At 50.8% G+C, this 24250-nt stretch overlaps 1 protein-coding gene across 1 annotated transcript in view; it reads left to right on the top strand.

The window, feature by feature from the left end:
• Positions 1–24250, top strand: part of SLC27A1 (solute carrier family 27 member 1) — a 38303-nt gene that overhangs the window by 9984 nt on the left and 4069 nt on the right. The window contains exons 3-8 of the mRNA XM_068980245.1: positions 15124–15518; positions 15647–15808; positions 15903–15972; positions 16765–16856; positions 16929–17038; positions 22953–23162. Coding sequence (XP_068836346.1) covers positions 15124–15518; positions 15647–15808; positions 15903–15972; positions 16765–16856; positions 16929–17038; positions 22953–23162 — 1039 coding nt within the window. The remainder of the gene's footprint in view (positions 1–15123; positions 15519–15646; positions 15809–15902; positions 15973–16764; positions 16857–16928; positions 17039–22952; positions 23163–24250) is intronic.

The raw sequence follows: 24250 nt of genomic DNA, 5'->3' as shown, positions 1-24250 counted from the left end.
TGTAGAGTGCCTGGAACAACGTCTAGCTTGATAACTATTTGTTGAATAAGATGTTGGATCTTCTGGACTGATGCTATAATTTTCTTATCTTTTCTCTTTTATTTCCCATCTCTGTCTTTTTATTCTACTTTCTATGATATTTCTTCAAATTACTTATAACCCTTCTATTAATGTTTAATTTATACTCTCACATTAAAAATTTTTATTATGATTATCATTTGTTCAAATTAATAAACTTTTTATTGATTTTTTAATTATGTTTTTTCTTTTTTACAAAGACTTCATTTTTTACTGTCAGTTATAGGTTTACAGAAATCGAGCAGAAAGTATTATATACTCCCTCCCTATCCCCTGCAGTTTTCTCTATTTTTAAGACTTTGTATTATTATAGTACACTTGTCACAACTGATAAGTCATTATTGATACATTACTATTACTATTTACTAAGTCTACATTTTTCACTTGGGTCATGTTGTATTTTGTATATTCATGGTGCCCTCACATTTAAATTTTTCACTTTCTTTTTTTTTCTTCATTCCCTGAAAGCTTTTTTTTTTTTAAATAGAATTCTTATTTCATGGATGCAGTAAATCTTCTCACATCTTCAGGAATATTAATGACTATTAATGACTTTATTAGTTTTTTTCCTCTTTGCACGATCTTTTTTTTCCTCAAAGCTTCTCTTCTTTGATTAGTTTAGTCTCCATCACCCCTGTTAGAGGAGCCCCCCAGGAGTCTGGTGGTCTTCAGTCATAAAGCCAATCAGAAGCTCTCAGCATGAGTGTGCGTAAGGGGCGAGGGGTCTTGTCAGCTGAGCTTCACAATGAGGGTCACCTGGCAGGTGGTGCTTTGGGGAAACCGCAGGGCAGTGTCCTCAGGTCTTTCCTCTGGGCCTGGTCACGTCTTCCCATAGGAAACTCTTCTGGTCTGCTGCCTGGGGTAGAGACCCCACCAGCAGTGTCCCAGGAATGCAGAGGGGGAAGAGGGCTGGAAGCTCAGGATCTGGCAGGTGAACGTTAACACCCATTTGCAGGAAGGTGTCCCACCCAGAAACCACCCTGTAGTTGGATGTTCAGTCTCCTCCTGGGTGGCAAAGGGGCCACTTTCTTTTTAAATTTTATTTATTCATTATTTTCGGCTGTGCTGGGTCTTCCTTGCTGTGTGGACTTCTCTCTAGCTGTAGCAGGCGGGGGCTACTCTCTAGCTGCAGTGTGCGGGCTTCTCACTGCGGTGGCTTCCCTTGTTGCAGAGTGCAGGCTCTAGGGCATGGGCTCAGCAGTTGTGGCTCCCGGGCTCTAGAGCACGAGCTCAGCAGTTGCACACAGGGGCTTAGTTGTTCCATGGCACGTGGGCATCTTCCTGGACCAGGGATCGAACCCCTGTCTCCTGCACTGGCAGGCAGATTCTTTACCACTGAGCCACCAGGGAAGCCCTGATTGAGATACTGACGTATAATACTCTTGGTTTCAGGTGGGCAACATAATGATTTGCTATTTGCATAAAGGTTTCCCCTGCTATACAAAAACAGAGCATTCCTATGAAACTGTTCATAAGCCAAAATGATGTAATGCAAAGAAGCAATTACCTTAGGATGCATCTTGCTAATGGATGCACAAAAGAAATTGAGATAAATGTCAGGTGCTCACAGAGTTCAAAGCTACAGTGGCTTGATACTGGGATGCCAAGTGTATTTAGTTCCAGGGTAAGGGGCTTGGCGGTGCCTCTCTTGCTCCTTTGGGTTCATGCTGCCCCATAACAGCTCCCTGGAAAACAAACACTGAAGGCTGTTTCCACATTTTGCCTTTTACCGTAAAAGTGAAAGTCCTCTTTGGATTTCTTATGGTTAGCAAAAACAGGTACTCATTTAGGTCTTTCGCATAAGTGAAGAGGCATTAAAGTGAATTTTTGAGAAGTAGAGTGCATTATGTATATTATGAAACGATTATATTATATATATTGTATTTTGTATATTATGAAATTATTAGCCACAGTAAATCTAGTTAACATCCATTACCATACAAAGTGAGAAAATTTTTTTTTCTTCTGATAAGAACTTTTAAGATTTACTCTCTTAGCAACTTTCAAATATGCAATGAGGTATTATTAACTATAGTTGCTACCTTGTACATGCATCCTCATGACATTTATTTTACAGAGGGAGATTCTTAATTTTATCTTATTTTTTGGCCATGCCATGTGGTATGTGGGATCTTAGTTCCCTGACCTAGAATGGAACCCGTACCCCCTGCATTGGAAGCACAGAGTCTTAACCATCGGACCTCCAAGGAAGTCCCAGAAGGGGTTTCTTAAACAGATTTCTGCCAATTCTGCAGCCCAGGATTCTTCTTTCTCCTACCTTCTACAGCCCCCACCTCTTATCTGCTGTTTCCCAGCTTTTCAAAGTGAGGTGACTTGGTCTCTATGCCCATCTTACCTGTCCTTGTGAATACACACTTAAAAAAAAAAATCCCTTTAGGGACTTTCCTGGTGGTCCAGTGGTTAAGACCTCAAACTTCCATTGCAGCGGGCATGAATTCAGCCCCTGATCAGGGAACTAAGAGCCCCCATGCTGTGTGGAGCAGCCACAAATAAAACAAAAAACTAAAACAAAAAAATAAACCCCTTACTAGCTGTTCGGGGGGATGCAGGGAGGTGTGATGATCAGTCAGCGTCTGGGCGCTCAGTCAGCTGCCTTTGCTAGGAGATCAGCACTGACTTCCCATTTGCCGTCAGGGTCCTTCCTCATTCCTCGCAGTGGGGGTGCCTTTCTCGTGTGCAGCTTTCTGTTGTAACTTCGAGCTGATGTTCACCTAATCCCTCGCCTACTGCAGGATATTTGGATCCCTTCCTATCTTCTGCTCAGAGCTTCCTGGCTAGCTCAGTAGTAAAGAATCCACCTGCCAATGCGGGACCCGCAGGAGACCCAGGTTTGGTCCTTGGGCCAGGAAGATCCCCTGGAAAGGGGGATGGCATTCCGGTTCTTGTCAGGATAATCCCATGGACAGAGGCCCCTGGTGGGCTATAGTCCAGTGGGTCACAAAGAGTCGGACATGAACTGAGCACACATATCCATCCATCTTCTGCTCATTGGAAGCTAGACATGAATAATGCGCTGTCATTTCCCCCACGTGACTTTAATGTGCCAAAATCAATCCATGAGTTAGTGGGGCGATTCAGAGCCATGAGAGATATTCCTGACCCCGTGCTCTCTCTACCCCATCTCTGCTTCACTCTCTCTTCTCCCCTGTGGGCCTTTGCTCTCTTTCAAATCTGCCAATCTCCTTTCTGCCTCCAGGTCTTTGCACTCGTGGAGCCCTCCATCTGGAATTCTTTCCCTTAAGCTTAACCTATGGCTGATTCCTTCTTATCCTTCAGAGTTCAGTGCAAATGTTGCTTCTTCAGTCAAGGCTCCCCGTCCCCGTGGGTGAAATCTGGTCCTGGTTGTGCCTGATCACATCGTCTTGTTTGCTTTTTATCTTAGGAAACATATAAAACTGTAATGGTTTTTGTTTGCTTTCTCCTTGATTATTAACTGTAGACCCAGGAGAGTCGGACATGACTGAGTGACTTCACTTTCACTTTTCACTCTCATGCACTGGAGAAGGAAATGGCAAGCCACTCCAGTGTTCTTGCCTGGAGAATCCCAGGGACGGGGGAGCCTGGTGGGCTGCCGTCTGTGGGGTCGCACAGAGTCGGACACGACTGAAGCGACTTAGCAGCAGCAGCGCAGCGGCGTGGTGGCAGAGATCACACTGCCTTGGTCACCTGTGTGTCCCCGTTCCTGTCATGACGTCCAGCAGGTCGCAGTCCTTCATGGAGGTGTGCTGCACGTGTGGATTGACTCCTCCGGGGAGGCGTCCTCTGTGAGGAGGCTTCAGCTGCAAATAGTGGGAATCCCGATGAGAAGCGGCATCAGTAGTAAAGCACATTTACAGCCACATGCAGTGGGGTACTGGGACATGAGATGGCTCCAGGTTGATCAGTTTGTGTTCAACATGTCCTACTGACCCAGGTCCCTTCTGCCTTTCTGCTCTGGCATCCTTGCTGCAGAGGCTTGGCGTCTCCAGTTGGTTGCCCTCATGGCCTCAGATTGGCTGCTGCGGCCCCAGCCATCACATGCTGACCACGTCTCTGGACAGAAGAAAGGGAATACGGGACTGCCATGGCCCACGTTGCAGGGGGTGTGAAAGCAGCTATTGTTTATGGCAGGGGGTCTGTGAGTTGGCCACTTGTGGAGTCAGAGCCAGATTTCCAGGGCTTTGAACACTGAGCAGAAGAGTCCTATGTTCCCAGGGAATGGTTCTGAGTAGGGAAGCAGCACAGCCAGGCTGACCTGCAAAGAGGAGGATGGTGGCTTGGTGAGGAGGATTTGGGGCAGCCAGGCAGGAAGTGCTCTTGTTCCCAGGTAGTGGGAATGGAGACACACACCCCTCTCTCCCCTTGAATGGGGCACAGGGGTGAGAGCAGTAAGGAAGGCAACCAAAGGTTGGAGATGAAGCAGTGTGTGTTAGTTTCCTGTGGCTCTCAGAACAGAATAGCACAGACTGGGTGACTTATAACAACAGAAATTTATTTGTGGAGGCCTGCAGTCTGAGTCTTCCCAGGTGGCCCAAGTAGTAAAGAACCCACCTGCCAATATCTCCTACGTAAGAGACGAGGATTCGATTTCTGGGATGGGAAGATCCCCTGGAGAAGGAAATAGCAAACCAATCCAGTATCCTTGCCTGGGAAATCCCATGGACGGGGGAGACTGGCGGGCTACAGTCCATGGGGTCACAAAGAGTCAGACACGACTGAAGCGACTTAGCACGCACCCACAAAGTCTGAAGTCAAGGTGTGGGTAGGGCCTTCCGGAAGCCCCAGGGAGAATCTGTTCCATGCCTGTCTCCTAGCGTCTAGTGGCTCCCAGCAATCCTTGGCATTCCTTGGCTTGCGGTTGCCTCCCTCAGTCCATCTCTGCCTCCACCTTCACGTGGCCTTTTTCTCTGTGGTTGTGTCTCCTCCTCTGCCTCTTAGAAGGACACTGGTCGTTGGATTGAGCTGTGCTTCGTCGCTCAGTCATGCCTGACTCTTTGCGACTCCATGGACTGTAGCTTGCCAGGCTCCTCTGTCCATGGGGATTCTCCAGGCAAGAAAACTGGAGTGGGTTGCCACGCCCTCCTCCAGGAGATCTTCCCAACCCAGGGATTAAACCCAGGTCTCCCATAGTGCAGGTGGATTCTATACCATCTGAGCCACCAGAGAAACCCATTGGATTTAGGGCCTACCCTAAATCCAGGAGGATCTCATCTGAAGATCCTCAACTTTGTTACATCTGCAGAGACCCATTTTCCACATAAGGGCTCATTCACAAGTTTGGAGGGTCAGGACTTCATGTGTCTTTGCGGGGCCACCATTCACCCCACTACACACAGGGTGGGGCCTGGCCCAGGGAGGAGGTGGGAGGCTTGGAGGAGGGGACTGCACTGTTTCAGGTGTGTGATGTGGGGCCTTGGCCGTGCTGGTGAGATTGTCAGGCTCCAGCTAGTCTTCAACAGAGAAAGTAATTTGTTGTACCCAGCCTTAAGGACCTCCTGGGCACCACACCCCATCTGGGCTTCGGGATGCCGGGGTCACTGTGACGTGCTGTGAACACACCAGGCACTTTTGGTGTCCTCCAGAGCCCACAGCATAGAGAAGGACACTTGAGAAGGAATTAAGGAAATAATTTAAACATCAGAAAGTGACAGGAAGGGGACCTCTCTGGTGGCTCAGTGGTGGAAGAGCCAGGCTGCCTGTGCAGGAGACACAGGTTCATCCCTGAACTGGGAAGACCCCACGTGCTGTGGAGCGACTAAGCCCGTGCACCACAGCGACTTGAGCCGGTGCACCAGGGCCCATGAGCAGCGACTCCTGAGCCCGCCTGCTGCGACTGCTGAAGCCCTGCCCCTAGAGCCTGTGTCTCCAAGAGAAGCCGCAGTGAGAAGCCTGTGCACCGCCCCTGGAGTCGCCCCTGCTCACCACGGCTAGAGAAAAGCCCGAGCAGCAATGGAGACCCAGCACAGCCCAAAATAAAAGCAAATAATAAAATTTATTTTTTAAAAAGAGCAAGTGACACAAAGAATACAGCATGAAGGGGGGAGTCAGGGTTCATGCTTGACTACTTCAGCCAGGGCAGTAGGCATGGGGCACCCTGCACAGGTGGTCAAAGAAGGAACCAAGCTTGCAAAGCCTAAGAATTCTGGAAGACCTGCTCCAGGCAGAGGGAACACCAGGTGCAAAGTCTAGAGGCAGGATCCTCCTGCGCAGAGTAGTGATAAATCCCTCTTACTCAGTTCTTTTCCTTGGTCAGGCATTTAATACACTTGACAGGTATTAGGCCAAGAATCCTATTGTTTCCCCATGTACGGAGGCATTGCCACTCTGGGCCTTGCTTCCTGTTTGTAAACGGGGTGATGGCAGTACCTACACTTTGCTGAGCTGCAGAATACTTGAGAGGTTGTGACTTTTAGCCTTCTGATTCAAAGTAAGGAAACTGAGGCCCAGAGAGGGCAGGATCTGTCGCACACAGTGGGTAGGTGGTACCAAAGCTGTCAACTCCAGGCCACTTCTTTCCTCTGGGTTCTGCTGGAGCTCAGAGCTCTGGGACAGACACTTGAGGAATCAGTGTTTGTACAAGGCTCTCAGGTGATGTCTTGCCCCATCTCCTAGACTCCTTGGGGATTTTCTGTGCTGGCCCCCACTCTTGGAACTTGTTTGTTCCTCTTTCTTCCTTGCAGTGATAGTGAAGTTGCTCAGTCGTGTCCAACTCTTTGCAACCCCGTGAACTATAGCCTACCAGGCTCCTCCATGGGATTCTCCAGGCAAGAATACTGGAGTGGGTTGCTATTTCCTTCTCCAGAGGATCTTCCCGACCCAGGGATTGAACCCAGGTCTCCTGCATTGTGGGCAGACACTTTACCCTCTGAGCCACCAGGGAAGCCCAATGCTGGGCTGGAGGAAGCACAAGGTGGAATCAAGATTGCCGGGAGAAATATCAATAACCTCAGATATGCAGATGACACCACCCTTATGGCAGAAAGTGAAGAAGAACTAAAGAGCCTCATGATGAAAGTGAAAGAGGAGAGTGAAAAAGTTGGCTTCCCATCACTTCATGGGAAATAGATGAGGAAACAGTGGAAACAGTGGCTGATTAATTTTTCTGGGCTCCAAAATCACTGCAGATGGTGATTGCAGCCATGAAATTAAAAGATGCTTACACCTTGGAAGGCAAGTTATGACCAACCTAGACAGCATATTCAAAAGCAGAGACATTACTTGGCCATCAAAGGTCTGTCTAGTCAAGGCTATGGTTTTTCCAGTGGTCATGTATGGATGTGAGAGTTGGACTGTGAAGAAAGCTGAGTGCCGAAGAATTGATGCTTTTGAACTGTGGTGTTGGAGAAGACTCTTGAGAGTCCCTTGGACTGCAAGGAGATCCAACCAGTCCATCCTAAAGGAGATCAGTGCTGGGTGTTCAATGGAGGGACTGATGTTGAAGCTGAAACTCCAATACTTTGGCCACCTGATGCAAAGAGCTGACTCGTTGGAAAAGACCCTGATGCTGGGAAGATTGAGTGCAGGAGAAGAAGGGGACGACAGAGGATGAGATGGTTGGATGGCATCACTGACACAATAGACAAGGGTTTGGGTGGACTCCGGGAGTTGGTGATGGACAGGGAGGCCTGGTGTGCTGTGGTTCATGGGGTCGCAAAGAGTCAGACACGACTGAGCGACTGAACTGAACTGAACTTCCTTTCAGGGTGGGTATGAGTCAAGTTTGGGAGCTTCCCTGGTGACTCATATGGTAAAGAAACTGCCTACAATGTGGGAGACCCAGATTTGAACCTTGGGTTGGGAAGATCCCTTGGCGAAGAAAGTGGCAATCCACTCCAGTATGCTTGCCTGGAGAATTCCATGGACAGAGGTGCCTTGAGGGCTACAGCCCATAGGGTCATAAAGAGTCGGATACGGCTGAAGCAACTGAGCGTGAGTCAAGTTGCTGGGCAGACGAAATGCTAATTCAATTCTGATTTCTTATTGATAGTACATACCTCCCTGAGGACAGGACAGCAGCAGAGTTTATTTAGAATGTAAGACATGTCAGGCCCTGTCCTTAGAAGTCTCCATCTATCTCTTTTATCCCCCAGTGACCTGGAAAGCACAGAATCTTATTGCCTCCATTAACCAGGAGGCCCAGTGCAGGATGTACCCACCAGGGTCCTCCTGGGGCTGCTGTAACAAAGTACCATAATCCTGGTAGCTTAAAACAAAAGGAACCTGTTGTCTCAAAGTCCTGGAGACCAGAAGCCAAAATTGGTTTCTGGGGACTCTGGGTGTCTTTAGCTTGTGGCTGCATCTCTCCAGTCTCTTCCTCTGTCTCCCCAGGGTTTCTCCCTTGGGCCTCTGTGTTCTCCCTTCTTCTTTTTTAAGATCAATACTTCTTTGCCACTCACATCGCTAGCATGCAAGATCTTAGTTTCCCAACCAGGGATCGAACCCACATCCCCTGCAGTGGAAGTAAGTGCACTGTCTTCACCACTGGACCGCCAGGGACGTCCCTCTCTCTTCTTCTTCTTTTTTAAAAGCCATTCACTTTTATTAATAACCATGTATTACTTTGACACATAGTTGAAATAAAACCTTTTAGAAGCCACGGTATGATCCGTGATTAAATACAGATCAAAAGTACGGAGAAATATATTCATTTTTTTTTTATATATAATGATGTGAGATTTGTGATTTTTACAGCTTACCAAACAAAGCCTAGGAAGCACTTCGCAAGCATGGTATACACTAATTCCGTGCCTTTTCCAGGAAGGGTTTCTTACATTTCTAGATTATCGCTGTCTTTACTTCAACATTTTCAAGTAATAATCATGACTTGTGTTGATATTATAAGATAGATCAATAGTGCAGTGACCTGTCATTGTGTTCCTCTTACAAATCAAGGATATTACTATTGAAACATTACAGCCAACTTCTGTCTTACTTTAATACATGGAAAGATTAAATGATCACTTATATCATGGCAACCTGCAGATATTTCACATCAGTGAGAAATACCTCCATTTAGATGTTCATTGTACATTTTACATTATGGTATCCTTCATCTTCTAATGGAGAATAGATAGAAATGGTTGCAACACAATATAAAAAGGCTAATCTTTGGTAAACCATCAAAAACCTATGTTTGCAAACACTAAAAACAAAGCGAACGTGAAAGTGAAGTGGCTCAGTCATGTCCGACTCTTTGCGACCCCATGGACTGTAGCCCACCAGGCTCCTCTGTCTGTGGGATTTTCCAGGCAAGAGTACTGGAGTGGGGTGCCATTGCCTTCTCCACTTCTCTCTTATAAAGATACCTGTCAGTGGATTTAGGGCCCATCTAGGCAATCAGGAAGACCTCATCTCATATTTACTTTAGTTATATCTACAAAGACCCTGTTTGAAAATAAGGTCACAGTCTGAGGTTCCAGGTGTACATGAATCTGGGGGACACTCTTCCACAACTGCAGTCCCAGAGACGGAAGAGACTGGGTCGCAGTCAGGCCAGCCTGTGGGCCACCAGCATTGTCCTTACATTCCAGGCCCTATCTCTAGTGCTGGAATTACAGCTCTGGACACAACAGACAGACAGATGGGGTGCCTGCTGTCATGGAAACAGACAAAGAACTTAGGAAACCCACAAGGGAAGAACTGAAGCCCACAGCTTCAGGTTGTGATGATTGCTCTGAAGGAATAAAACCATATTGGGGTGGGAACTGGGAGTGTATTTACCCACCGTTACCCACTGCTGGGTAGCAAATTACCCTTGAGCCTCAATGAGGGGCTAGGGCAGAGTTCTCCAGGCAGTGGAAGCTGTGCAAAGGCCCTAGGGTAGGAACCTTTGACTTGCTGAAGATCAGGAAAGGAGGCAAGAGCAAGCTGGGGGAACGAAGGGTGAAGAGGTGGTCAGATGCATGGGGCCGGTCCATGCTGGGCTTCCCAGGACACAGGGAAGGCATTTGATTAACAAAACAATGGGAGCCTTTGGAGAGTTAAAGTATTATTTTTTAAACTGATTTTTAATTTTTTAAAATTTAGGGAATTCCCTGGGCAGTGAAGTGGTTAGGACTCCATGCTTCCATTGCAGGGCACCCAGGTTTGCTCCTTAGTCAGGGATCTAAGATCCTGCAAGCCTCATAGTGTGGACAAAAAAAAAAATTAAAAATTTTTAATTTTTAAAATGGAAACATTTTATTTCAAACTAAAATTTATTTTATTTAATTTTAAAATTTTATTTTATTTTTTAAAATTCTGTATTAAAAATTTTACTCTGGAAAGTTCAAGGCTGCAAAAGTAGAAAGAATAATGTAATAAGCCCACGTGGCCAACCCCACAGCCTTCGTGATCTTCATATGATTGTTTCCTCATCTCCGCCCACTTCCTCCTCTGTCTGAATCTCAGTGGCACATTTTCATCTGTTAGTTTTCCAGAGTATATCTCTGGAAGGCAAGGACTCCCTTTTTTAACCTTGCCACAGATAGGCGTCACAAGTTTCAGTAATTTTTGTTGTAGTAAAATGCATATAATTTACCATCCGCAACATAGAGTACATTCACAATGTTGTGCAACCGTTAGCTCTAATTCCAGAACATGTCCCTCGCCCCAAAAGGAAACCCTGTCCCCACTAGCAGTCATTTCCCATTCCCCCTTCCGCAGCTCCTAGTAACCACCAACCTGCTCTGTCTTCATGGATTGCTTTTGAGGTATAATTTACGTATAATAAAATGTACCCATTCTAAGTGGTCAAGTGGGGCTTAGGGTATCACACCCAGGTTACCACCACCATCAAGATATAGAACATTCCTGGGCTTCTCTGGTGGTCCAGGGGTTAAAAATCTGCCTTGCAGTGCAAAGGATGCCGGTTCAGTCCCTGGTCAAGGAAGATCCCAGATGCCGAGGGGCCACATGCACAGCTTCTGAGCTTGCACTCTAGAGCCCTCGAGCTGCGACTCCCGAAGCCCACCTGCCCCGGAGCCAGTGCTCCACAACCAGAGAAGCCACTGGAATGAGAAGCCTGCATACCACAAGCAGAGAGCCACCCCCACTGGCCACAACCAGAGAGACCCCACGCACACCAGCAAGACCCAGAGCAGCCACAAACAAATACACATTTGTAAAAGTTGGGTTAATCGCTTCAGAAAGACATGGGACCTTCCCATCTCCCCAAGGACCTCTCCTGCCCCTTTGCTGTTGGTGTCCCTGCCCTCCGCCCCAGGCCCCCACTGACCTGCCTTCTTCCACTTGACCAGGTCACCTGTCCACAAGAGGTGCTCACTGCTTCTGGGTTGAATGATGGAAACTCTGCCTTTGGACTGGCTGCCAGGAGGGGACAGGATTCTGGGCTCCATGTTCAGGGATGTGCATACAACCATCCAACCTCTGTTTACAGAGCACAGACTATGTGCCAGGCTCCTAGTCAGATGCAGAGGGAGTTGCTTCCTCTGGGGCCCCTCACCAGGTTGCTGCAAACAGTGGCTTTGATGAAGGGAACCCTCCAACTGGAGATGTTCGCTTACAAGGATCCATTCAGCCACCAAGAGGAACAGGGCAGGAACCCAAAGGGACCTGGTGGGCAGGGAGCTGCCCAGGACTCCTTGTCCTTGCTCTTCACATCTGTCCCCATTGCTGGCCCCTAGACAGACAGGCCTTGCCCCGAGACCCTATTCATGTGTGGCTGCTCCTGCCTTTGCCAAGGATCTGACCAGGACCTGGCCAGCTGCTCCCTTTGGTTGCGAGATTCAGGCCTGGCCTGGGAGCCCCAGACACTCCTCCCTTCCTCCAAGTGTCCCATGCAATTATTTGTGGCAGGCTCACTCTACTCCAAGAGGATGAACCTTGGTCTGTCTGCTCCACTGCTGTTTCTCTTGGGCTGAGAATGAAAAGACAGAAGTCCTGTCTACCAGGAGCAGGGAGAGACAACTCAGAGGCAGATGGTGAACGAGTAAACTGCATTTGGCATTTGTGTGTGTGTGTGTGTGTGTTAGTTGCTCAGTCATGTCTGACTCTGCGACCCCATGGACTGTAGCCTGCCAGGCTCCTCTATCCATGGAATTCTCCAGGCAAGAATACTGGAGTGGGTTCCCATTCCCTTCTGCAGGGATCTTCCTGAGACCAGGGATTGAACCCAGGTCTCCTGCATTGCAGGCAGTTTCTTTATCATCTGAGCCACGAGGGAAGCCCTTTAAAGACCATAAGTCCGTGTTAAAAAAAAACAAAGCAGGGAGGGGACTTTCCTGGCGGCCCAGTGGTTAAGACTTCATACTTTTACTACAGAGGCTGTGAGTTTGACCCCTGGTGGGGAACTAAGATCCCACATGCTTTGAGGCATAGCCAAAGAATAATAATAATTTTTTTAAAAAGTAGGAGGGAGTTCCCTGGTGGCCTAGTGATGGGAGTCCATTCCTGCTTGGGAAAGTGACATCCCACAAACCATGCCCTGCAGCCAGAAAACAAGACAACAGAGCAGGGACCCGGGAGGGAAGAGGAGGGGGTGGTGCAGTAACCGGTGGGCGTCCAGGAATGGCCACCTGAGCCAAGACCGCACCGAGATGGACGAGGAGCCACTTGGATGTTGGGAGGAGTGGTCCAGGCAGAGGGCAGAGCCTGTGCAAAGGCCCTGAGGTGGAAGCCCACCAGGTGTGCTCAAGCAACAGCAAGGAGGCTGGAGTGAGTGAGTGAGGGGGAAATCTGTGGGGAGGACGGAGGGGGAGGAGGGTTGGGTCTCTCTAGGCCTGGCACACAGCAGGTGCTCCCCATCTGGGGATGAATGGAGTAGTCTGTGCTCCTGTGCTGGCTGCTGGAGAGGGCAGGCACACCAGGTCCTGAGTTCAGGCAAGAACAGCCATTCAGTTTCTGTTTACTGAGCATCTGCTACATGCTAGGCTCCTTGGCTGGAGCAGAGGTGACTTCCCTGGCTGCTCAAAACCCTGGGGAAAATGGACTCACAACAGGGTGGCTTCAGGGGTTTTGATGGGGGGCTGCGGGTTAAGAGGGTTGGGAGGGCTCTTGGGGTGGACAAGAGAACATTCCCTGAGCCCAGCCAGCACGCAGTCCGGACTGGCCCCCTTTGGGGACATGATGGGGGAGCAGTGGGCACAGCACAGGGCCCGAGGCCTGGAAGGCTCCCTGGGGGAGGAGGTGAAAGGAGTCACCGGAGAATGAGCAGGTGTGTAGGGCTGTGCTTAGCTCAGTGTGCTGGCAGGAGACGTGTGTGCAGGTGCTCTGGCTGAGCCAAGTCACAAGGGCCACAGGATCCCGGTCCCTTCCCAGGGGCAGCTAGAGGGGCCCTCCAGGGACTCTCAGGATGCGCAGCTTGACCCAAACAGGAAGTCTCATAAATCTCTCAGAACCCTGACCTCTTGTTTTTAGAAACTGCGTTGCAGGTGGCTGTGTGGATCCAACCTCTCCTCTAACAGACCTTCCTGACCCACCCAAGACCTTGTCTTCCTCCATTCCCCAGGTCCAGTCCGACCCCAGGACCTTTGCACTGGCTGTGAACCTGGCTTTACGCTCACACCACTGCTTTTCACTTCTGAGGCCCTCCCTGCACAGGCCTTACCTACCTGGCTCTCTCCGGGGCCACCACTGCCTCCATTCTGACCCATGTCACTCTGACAGCCCTGTCATCATCGAGCACTTTCCTCATGCTCATTCATTTATGTAGAGGGGGTTTCTCTCATGGGAAAACTATGAGCCTCGAAGGGTTGGATCTAGTCATCTCTGAGCCAAGAATGCCCAGCGTGCAGTAGGTGCTGGTACCAAGAAAAAAAGAAATCCTGAAACAAACAAAAATAAAGCCAATTAGATCTTCTAATTAAAATATAAATAAAGCCAATTAGATCTTCAAACTGAAAAAAACAACACAGTAGGTCCTGATACACATCAGGTGCCTTCATGAATTAAGAACAGAGGGAACGAATGAATGAATGAAAACGCTGAGGTCTGTTGTGAATCTGTTGAGTCTGAGGAAGCCATTGCAGGGAATTAAGGAATCAGCACCGAGGAAGCAGTAGGGACACAAAGGATGGTTCTGATAACCAATTTGATGCTAAAACTGGTGGGACACAATAGCCAGATGAAGCCTAAAGAGGGAGCAGAGTCAAGACCACTTGTATTGGTCAGGGCAGAGGAAGCTGCTGTAACAAACAGGTCCTCACTCATCAGTGGCTTAACCCAGCACCAAGTTACCTCTCAGAGCCAGGGGCTCTGGATGGTGGGCCAGGGAGCCAGATAAAGCCAGGAGACCACTTGTTTCTTGAGCTCCTGCACTAGGAAATTCTGGCTTTCTCGGTTCGTGATCTAAAAGCCATCACTTTTGCTTTAAACAATACAAACAAGTTCAAGTCTCATCTCACGGCCTGGCGTCAGCGATGGCTGCTCATCCCAACAGGGTCATTCAGGAGGCTGGCTCCTTCTCCTGGAGTTCTCCTTTCCCCTCTGACGTCTGATCGCCTTGTATCCGCTGTCAGGTGGGGACAGAGGAACAGGACACCTGCCACTGGGGCCTCTCACTAGCCTGTCTCCTGGCCCCACCTTGGGCAGAGGCAGCTCCCCACCTTAGGTGGGGGCACCCGAGCCGGATGGCCCAGTCACCTCAGCCTAGTGCCATTCAGTGACTCGGGAGTGGGGCAGCCACGCAGCTCAGGGATGGACCCCAGGGCTCAGCTGAGGCAGGCAGGGCATGAGGAGTCCAGGCTGGAGGCGGTGTGGAGTCAGCATGGGGTACTCTGGATCCCCCAGTAAGGAGAAAGGAGGACTGGGCCCTAGCTCCTGAGGGTCACCGGGCAAGCTGTGATGCGGGAGGACAGGGTGAGTCTGATTAACACTGCATAGCCAGCTTTGAGAATCCGCCTCCTTCTGGGCTGGTTGGGAAATAGCCCTTTGCCCTTAGTCCTCCGAGAGACCCGGCACCCCAAGCATCCTCTTTGAACCCTCGCCGGCCTTAGGGAACTGGGGTCTCTTCCTCTGCCCTCTCCGTGTGGGGATGCCGAGGCTTGGGGAGGTATCCTGGGGTGAGCGGGGCACCCAGTGACACCGGCTCCTCATCCCCCCTCGCAGCGGCCTCTCCGTGCTGATACGCGTGCGCCTGGAGCTGCGGCGGCACCAGCGCGCGCGCCACACCATCCCGCAGATCTTCCAGGCGGTGGTTCAGCGGCGGCCCGAGCGCCTGGCGCTGGTGGACGCGGGCAGCGGTGCGTGCTGGACGTTCGCGCAGCTGGATGCCTACTCCAACGCTGTGGCCAACCTGTTCCGCCGGCTGGGCTTCGCGCCGGGCGACGTGGTGGCCATCTTCATGGAGGGCCGGCCCGAGTTTGTGGGGCTTTGGCTGGGCCTGGCCAAGGCAGGTGTGGAGGCCGCGCTGCTCAACGTGAACCTGCGGCGGGAGCCCCTGGCTTTCTGCCTGGGCACCTCGGGCGCCAAAGCCCTGGTCTTCGGAGGGGAGCTGGCGGCGGGTGAGGCCGGGTGTGGGTAGCATCTTCTCGGTGGGGGCCTGGGGCTGCTCAGGGCAAGGAGGCAGTGCTTCCCCGGCCCTGGGAGGGGCACCTGTCCATCTTCAACCACGACATGTTTCGCGCTGCAGCGGTGGCGGAGGTGAGCGGGCAGTTGGGCAAGAGCCTGGTCAAGTTCTGTTCTGGAGACGTGGGGCCTGATGGCGTCTTACCGGACACCCAACTCCTGGACCTGCTGCTGAAGGAGACCTCCACAGACCCCCTGGCGCAGCCCCCTGGCAAGGGCATGGATGGTGAGTTCAGGTGGGATCCCCCTGCCCGTGCCTATCCTGTCCCCTCGTCCCACCCAGCCCAGCCTCTGGTCCCCAACACCCGTGTCTCTCTCAGATCGACTCTTCTACATTTACACGTCGGGGACCACGGGGCTGCCCAAGGCTGCCATCATCGTGCACAGCAGGTGAGGGGCTCGTGGGTGTTGCCCACCCCGCTTCCGCCGCCCCCCACCCCCACCCGCACTGGAGAGCCACTCCAGGTCGTCTCTAAGGCTTGATCCTCCTGCCTCCCTCCCCACCCCCCCCCCCCCCCCCCCCCGTCCCCAGCTCTTGTTGAGGATATTGTGGGCATCTTGATCTCAACTGGGTAAAACCCACAGCCCATCTCAGGACCCAGTGCTGTCCTCTGCCCCTCCTCAGCCTCCACCTGCCCCCAACAGCCCTCCTCTCCTCCACGACCAGAGGACATCCCAACTCATGCCAAACCGCCCTGTACTTACCTTGGCCCTTGGATAAAAAGCCTCATTCGTGTTGTGCGCCACCTGCCGCTTCTCTGATGCCATTTTCCTCTTCTGCCTCTTTGCTCGCTCTGTCCTCAATTTCTCCAACCTGCCAGGTTGCTTCTGACCTCAGGACCTTTGCATATGCTCTGCACTTCACCTGCTTGCCCTTCCCTAGCTCTCCCCACAGCGCCTTCTTACCAGGTCTCAGTCACCTCCCCAGCGAGGATACCCCAGCCTCCCTGGCTTTGTCCCCTTCAGCCTCTCTCTGTTGCTCTGTTATATTCCTCATGGCACCAAGCATCATTTCCTTTCTTTGTTGCATGTTCCTCACCCGCCAGCCTCTAAGGCCCCTAAGAGCTGGGCTGGCTCCGCCTGGGTCCCTACTGTGTCCCCAGTACCCAGCACGCTGCCCCCCCAACTCCCACGCTTTTCTCGGGGACGTGGGCCCCAGCCCCTGCACTCCCTGCCCCGCAGGTACTACCGCATCGCGGCATTTGGGCACTACTCCTACAGCATGCAGGCAGCAGATGTGCTCTACGACTGTCTGCCCCTGTACCACTCGGCAGGTACCACGGGGCGGCTCGGGCGGGGAAGGGGGCGGGGGACCAGGGACCCTTCACCGAGTCCACTCTCTGCAGGGAACATCATGGGCGTGGGTCAGTGTCTCATCTATGGGCTGACGGTGGTCCTGCGCAAGAAGTTTTCAGCCAGCCGCTTCTGGGATGATTGCGTCAAGTACAACTGCACGGTCAGGCCCCGCCCCCGCCCGGTCAGGCCCCGCCCCTCTTTCACCCCTACCCTCCTCCCACCCGTCTGCCTTCTCTGAATGGCTGCCTTGCAGGGACGTGAGGGGGCTCAGAGGGGGTCATCGGTGCTTTATGCTCTCTGTCGGGCCAGAGACTAAACCTTCAACATGTAAGCTCCTTGTATCCTCATAGCTGCTTGGGAGCAGGCAAAGGCATCACACCCGTTTTGCAGGTAGGGAAACTGAGGCTTCTAATGCAGTTAGGATTGGAGGCAGACTGCCTGAGCTCCTTAAGATGCTACCTTCCCCACACCCTGTGCCAGAAAGGTTTTCCCTGCTGGTAGCTGCAGGCAAATGGGTGGGTCATGCTTCCTGGTGGGGTAAGCATGAGGCAGAGGTGGGGGGCATCCACTGTCCTGCAGAGCAGGTAGGGGTTAAGACAAGTCCTTTCCTCCCCTCTGCCCTCCTCAGTGCGAGGAGACAGCCGAAAGGTTTCAGTGCCATGGTGGGGCTGGAAATACAGGTGCTAGTACCTTCCTCCAGGTGGAGGAAAGAGTGAGAAGGGGGTGTGTCCAGAGACTGACAAATTGGGAGGTACTGCCCTCACCTTGAACAGGCGGGGGCTGGGAGGGGTTCAGCCAGTTGCCTGAATCACACAGTAGGGCAAGGTGGGGGCTCTGGGCTGGCATCCTGTGGGGTCCCTCAGGGTGAGGGCTGTGCCATGCTCTGCTTCTGAGGATTTTATGTTCTACTTGGAGGTGTGTGTGTGTGGGGGGGATCTTGGGAAAAATTGCTAATCTGAATCTTGACATAGAAAACAGTCCATTTGATTAACTTAATTATTGACAGTTGCAAATACAAATGCAGACAGAAACATTTAGGGGCTTCCCAGGCACCCATCCTTCAGCTCCAGAGGAGTCAGATACCCTGTCCTCCCCTCTCCGCCTCCCCACCCATGTCCCTCCTCCAGTCTTATGAAGCAGCTCCAGACAGCAGCCTGTTTCCTGCATAGATACCTCAGTAAAACCTCCAAAAGATGATTGGGTTTTTTTCTAATTGAGGTGAAATTTACGTAAGATTAGCCATTTGAAGTGGACACTTGAGTGGTATTTAGTCTGTTTACAGTGTTGCGCCACTAGCCCCTCTATACAGTTCTGAAAACCTTCCATCACCTGAAAAGGAAATCCTGTCCCCACTGGCAGCCACTCCCCATTCCTCCCTCCCAGCCCCATGGCAACCAGGAAGCTTTCTGTCTCTGTGGGCTGGCCTGTTCTGGACATTTCTTGTAAATGGGACCTCTGTGTGGGCTTTTGTGTTTGGTGAGGACTGTTCTTAAAACAAAAGATCTGAAAGCAGAGTCTCAAAGAGATTATTTGTCCATCCATGTTCATAGCAGATTATTCACAATAGATAAAACATGAAAGCAACCCGAGTGTCCATCCACAGATGAATGGATAAGCAAAATGGTCCATCCCTACAATGGAATATTATTCAGCCTCGAAAAGGAAGAGATTCTGACACAGGCTACAATGTGGATGAACGTTGCAGATATTATGCGAAATGAAATACGCCCATCAAAAAAAGACAAATACCGCCTGATTTCACTTACATTAGGTACTCACAGTAGCTAGAATCATAAACAGAAAATAGAGTGGTGGTTGCCAGGGGCTGGGAGGAGGGAAGAATGGGGAATTAGCATTTAATGGGGATACAGTTTTAGATTTACAAGATGAAAAGAGTTCTGGGATGGATGGTGGTGAAGGCTGCTCAATAATGTAAATATGTTTAATACCCCTTTAAAATGGCTACCCAGGTGGCGCACTGGTAAAGAATCTGCCTGCCAATTGGGATACAGACTTGATTCCTGGATTGGGAAGATCCCCTGGAGAAGGAAATGGCAATCCACTCCAGTATTCTTGCTTGGGAAATCCCAAGAACAGAGGAGCCTGGCGGGCTACAGTCCATAGAGTTGTTAAGAGTCGAACATGACTGAGGGACTGAGCATGCACACACAGAAAAATGACTAAGATGGAAAAAGAAAATGCTAAGGTGGTGAATTTTACGTTATGTGTATTTTACCACGATAAAATAAAGAGAAAAAAAAAGGAGGAGAAAAACCCCACAGCCACATAGCTGCAGTATCATTATCACAGCCCCAAAGCGACAGGATTTCTCAACCATCAGGAACCCGGACACTCATCCCCAGTGTTTTACCATGTCAAAAATATGGGCTTTCTTGTTTCTATATATTTTTAAAAATTTTTAATTAGATAAAACCTACACACAGCAACTAGTTGATGTTTCTTGTAAGATTCCTTGTCTCTCTCTCATTCTTTCTCCTTTTTCTCCCTCCCTCCCCTTATAATTTTTTTATTGAAGAAAGGGGGTTTGCCCTGTGGTGTGTTCCCAGTCTGGGGATTGCTGCAAGGTCCCTTGACATACTCCTGTCACTCTGGTATTTCCTGTACCTTGGGAGTAGGGTTAAGCCCAGCAATTTTTTTTTAATCTATTTTTAAAAATTGAAGTGTAGTTAATTGACCATGTTGTCAGTTTCAGGTGTACAGCAAAGTGATTCCGTTATATATATCTATTCTTTTTCCGATTCTTTTTCTTTACAGGTTATTGCAAGGTATTGAGTATAGCTCCCTGTGCTATACAGCATGTCCTGCGGTCATTTTATATATAGTCGTGTGTATCTGCTAATCCCAGAGTCCAGTTTATCCCTTCCCACCCCCGATCCCCTTTCATAACTGTTAGTTTTCTATGTCTGTGAGTCTGTTTCTGTTTTGTAAATAAGTGCATTTGCATCGGTTTTTTAGATACCGCATGTAAGTGATACATGATAGTTGTGTTTCTCTGCCTGACTTACTTCATTTTATATGGTACTCTCTAGGTCCATCCACGGTGCTGTGAATGGCATCATTTCGTTCTTTTTTTTATGGCTGAGTAGTGTGTCTATTCCATTGTGTATACGCACCACATCCTCTTTATCCATTCATCTGTCAATGGACATTTGGGTTGCTTCCATGTGAACACTGAGATGCATGTATCTTTTCAGATTAGAGTTTTGTCCAGATATATGCCTGGAAGTGGGATTGCTGGGTCATATGGGAGCTCTGTTTTTAGTTTTTTAAGGACTGTCTGTGTTGTTCTCCATAGTGGAAGCTCAGCATTTCTCAACTGCAGTGCTGTGGAGACTTGGCTGCCTCATTCTCTGTGGTGGGGGCCATCCTGTGCACAGTAGGATCTTTAACAGCATTTCTGGCCTAAAATCACTGGATGCCACCAGGACCCCACCTCCCAACTGTGATAATTAAAAATGTGTCCAGACGTTGTCAAGTGTCTTGGCCATGGTTGAAAACCACTGCTTTAGACAGATATTTGATTGATTCAACGTCTACTTTTTTGTCTGGGGCTCCCTGTGGGTGGTGTCATGGCCTCCTACTGGGAGGCCCACAGTGTCTGGTGGTCCCTCTCTTTGTCCTTGACATGCATATGTTGCATCGGGCTTTGCTCACTGTCTCCAGGCCCCTGAAAGGCTTCCGTTCTGTTTCCTTGAGGAGTTATTTCTGTGACCAAGAGAAAGCATTGGGGAGCTCTATAAAGATTAGATAGGGTGGAATCCTCAAGTGAAAGTCACTCAGTCGTGTCCAACTCTCTATGACCCCATGGACTGTAGCCCACCAGGCTCCTCTGTCCATGGAATTCTCCAGGCAAGAATACTGGAATGGGTAGTCGTTCCCTTCTCCAGGGATCTTTCCTACCCAGGGATCAAACCCAGGTCTCCCGCACTGCAGGAGGATTCTTTACCATCTGAGCCACCAGGGATGCCACCAGGACTTAAGAAATGCTGCTGGGTTCAGAAATCCCATCTCATGGCTGTTGGGTGGGGGAAACTGCATGGCTGGTTTTTTTTTTACAGCAGTGGGTGCTGGCCCAGATCAACTGGCCAGCTGTCCTCATCAGAGGCAGCAGGCTGTAATCTGCTTTCTTGGCTGCATAAAGCAGGTGGGCAGGCAATAGACAAGTCAACCCATCATCCATCCATGGGTATACAGTTCCTGTGTCTCCCTGTCCGTTTGGGTGTGTACATTTGCAGTTGTAGCGGGGGTCCCAGGTTGACAATTCACTCCTAGCTTCTGCCCAGATGCTGCCCCGCAGGCTGGAGGTCACAGCATGGGGCACCTGGTGTCTCCCTCTCTGAGCTGACCTGAGTTGCTTTCCCTTTAGCCCTGGGTCTGTCCGAAGGTCCAGGCCAGAGTAAAGATCAGCTATTTGACTCTCAGTATGCAGAGCTGGCCTCAGAGCCACGGGGATGTCATTGTCACTTTCAGCGGCCTCCGTTGTGGTTGTGTTATCCCTTCCCCAGCCTAATTTCTGAAGAGGACAGTTGAAAGCTGCCTGGGACGACTTGTGATGGTCTGGAGGGCAGCTCTGTTCTTAGGCAGGACTTTGTCAGCTGACAGGTAAAACCAAAACCCTAACCCCAGCCCTAACCTAAACTCTCGCTTTCTTGATGAAAGAGATATAGCAACTTATGAAACTGAAGAGGCCAAATAGTGGACAGCTTCAGGCACACCTTGATTGGGGTGGGGGGAAGTCTATCTCTCTCTTGTTTTTCTCTTCCTCTTGATCTCTTCTTTCCTTAGTGAGTGGCTTCCTCTCCACTCTTCCTTCCGCAGGAGGGTTCCCAGCAGCTCCGGTTGACAAACAGCCTGTGTTCCCACCATCCATTAAAAGTCTCAGGGATGATTCTCATTGGCTGAGCTGTGGTCACATGCTTATCCTTGAACCAATCAGTGTCTGAGGATGGACTGGGCTGATTGGCCAGGCTGTATGACTTGCTCTGCCCTGGAAATAGGGTGGGCTGGGCCACCAAGACACGTGAAGGAGCAGAGGGCAGAGGGAGAGAAACCATCAGGGGTCTCTGATCTTGCCTTGCCCAGACTTGCCTCCTGGTGATCTTCGCCCAACTGTATCTCCTCTCTGGGTTCTTGGTGACTTCACCTTCAATAGAGAGTGTTGGGAGGATTAAACAGATGAGCTCTGTGTTCGACAGGCTTGTATTCATCAGATCTGCACCAAGTCCTGCTCAGCCTTGGTGGCATTTGGACTGAGACCTGACTCTCAGTGCATCAGAGGGAGGAGTGTCCTAGGCAAAGGGCACGGTATGTTCAAAGGCCCTGAGGAGGCGACCCATGTGACAAGGGCCGAGTGAGCACAGGAGTTGGAGAGACACAAGGCAGTGAGGAAGGCAGGGCCAGATGGAGCTGACCACAGGTCCAATTTTATAATGCGTTTTGGTGTGAGCACTTTGAAGCTATGATTGCCATGGTGCTTCATTCTGAACATGTAACCGTTTCATTGAGACTCTGGAGCCAGGAGGCCAGATTCCAATCAGATTTTACCACGTTATCAGCCATGGTGGGCGCTTACTGTCTGTGAGCATCTGTAAAGTGGGGAGGGTACATTCAGAAACCCACCTGAAGATGAGGACTCAAGGGCAACTGGGGTATCTGGGAGACGACCCCAGAGGTGGAGCCACAGGAAAGAGAGAGAAGGAGCCGGCGGAGAGGGGTGATCAGTAGGTGACTCCCTGAGCCACTGGGGCTAGGTCTGTGCTGTTACTTCAGGGAAGCCACAAAGAACATGACCTGACAGTTATCCCACCCCTAGGTCAGAGCTGTGGGCCGGCAGCCTGAGCTCAGACAGGGCTCTGAGCGAGTGCATAGGTATAAATGGTCTGGACTGTTCTCCTGCTGTCAATCTTTAAGGCCATTTTGCTCCTAGCGCCCAGATGGGAGGAAGAAGGTTGTTGCGTCTGGGGGGCCTCCAGCCCGCAGCAGCCTCTGCTCCCAGTGGGCTCCTCTCTGCCCCAGCTCAGGTGCCCACTGCCCGCTTCCCACGCCTCCCCCAGGTGGTCCAGTACATCGGGGAGATCTGCCGCTACCTGCTGAAGCAGCCGGTGCGCGAGGCGGAAGGACGGCATCGTGTGCGCCTGGCAGTGGGCAACGGGCTGCGGCCGTCCATCTGGGAGGAGTTCACGGAGCGCTTCGGCGTCCGCCAGATCGGCGAGTTCTACGGGGCCACCGAGTGCAACTGCAGCATAGCCAACATGGATGGGAAGGTGGGCGGGGGTGGGGCGGCCCAGGCAGGGCTGGGGGTTCCGGGAGCACTGCTCCCTCTGCCTCGCCGGCCTGGGTTCCCATAGAACAGCCTGGTTTGTGGTGGGCATCTCGGCCAGGGTGCTGGGCAGCCTTCCTGCCAGCTTGCTCAGTCACCTGACTGTTGCCCCTAAGTTCCGATTCACAGCATGGCTCTGTGCCTCAGCTTTTCAGAGCCTCAATTTGTAGCAATAGAGGTGGAAGGGAGAGCAGGGTTCTGGGGGACCCAGGGCCAGGAATGGGGTGCTGATCTACTAGGCAAGTCACTCAGGCTTCTTGGGTCTCAGTTTCCTCATCAGTAAATGGGATTAACAATTTAGGTTTGTTCTGATCATGGAACATCCTGAACTCAGCATAGCACTCTTTCCCCCTGCAGTAAGCTCTCTGAAACCACGCAGACGTTTATGATTAGCAAGTATTATCTCTGATATATCCTTGCAGGACCCTCCTTCTCCCTTATCAAGCGTTTCCCACCCAATGTCAGGGACAGGAAAGGAGAATAAAGCAAGCGCCCCGGAGGCAGGCATTCTTTTCTGTCTCTTGCTGCTGGGGCCCCAGCATTGGACGACAAGGCCTGGTCCGCACCGTGCACAGGAGTTGAATGTGCAGCCCCAGAGTGCACTCTTGTCCAACCAGCAGAGGTTGCTGCTGTAACAAACATGCCCAGCCATGTGCGGCAGTGCAAACCCACTAGATGGGCATTTCTGCTCATAGAGCTGAGCCAGGCAGTGTGCCATGCACTGGGCAGCAGCTCTGCCAGGGTCCCTTCACGGCTTCAGAGTCACTCTGGGCATCCCCTTCCTGCCAGCCTGGAGGGTTTTAAGGACCAAGAAGTGGTGGCTGACTGGCAGGTCTCGTCACGTGACTGCAAGGGAGGCTGGGAACAGGGAGAGAGGGGGCGTGATCCCTGATGGGAGCCTGCACTTCATAACCCCCTCGTTTAGATCATCGAAGGTCACAGAGTTAGTGCTAATTCTAGGCCCCGAGGCAGGAGAGGCAAGGTGTTGGGGGTGGGGGTCGGGGAAGGCCACGCCATGTCACTGCAGGGCTC

Source organism: Capricornis sumatraensis, chromosome 9 (assembly GCF_032405125.1).
Source record: "Capricornis sumatraensis isolate serow.1 chromosome 9, serow.2, whole genome shotgun sequence".
Lineage (NCBI taxonomy): Eukaryota > Metazoa > Chordata > Mammalia > Artiodactyla > Bovidae > Capricornis > Capricornis sumatraensis.
The sequence above is the reverse complement of the archived record's forward strand: the minus strand, read 5'-3'. Positions and strand labels throughout refer to the sequence as shown.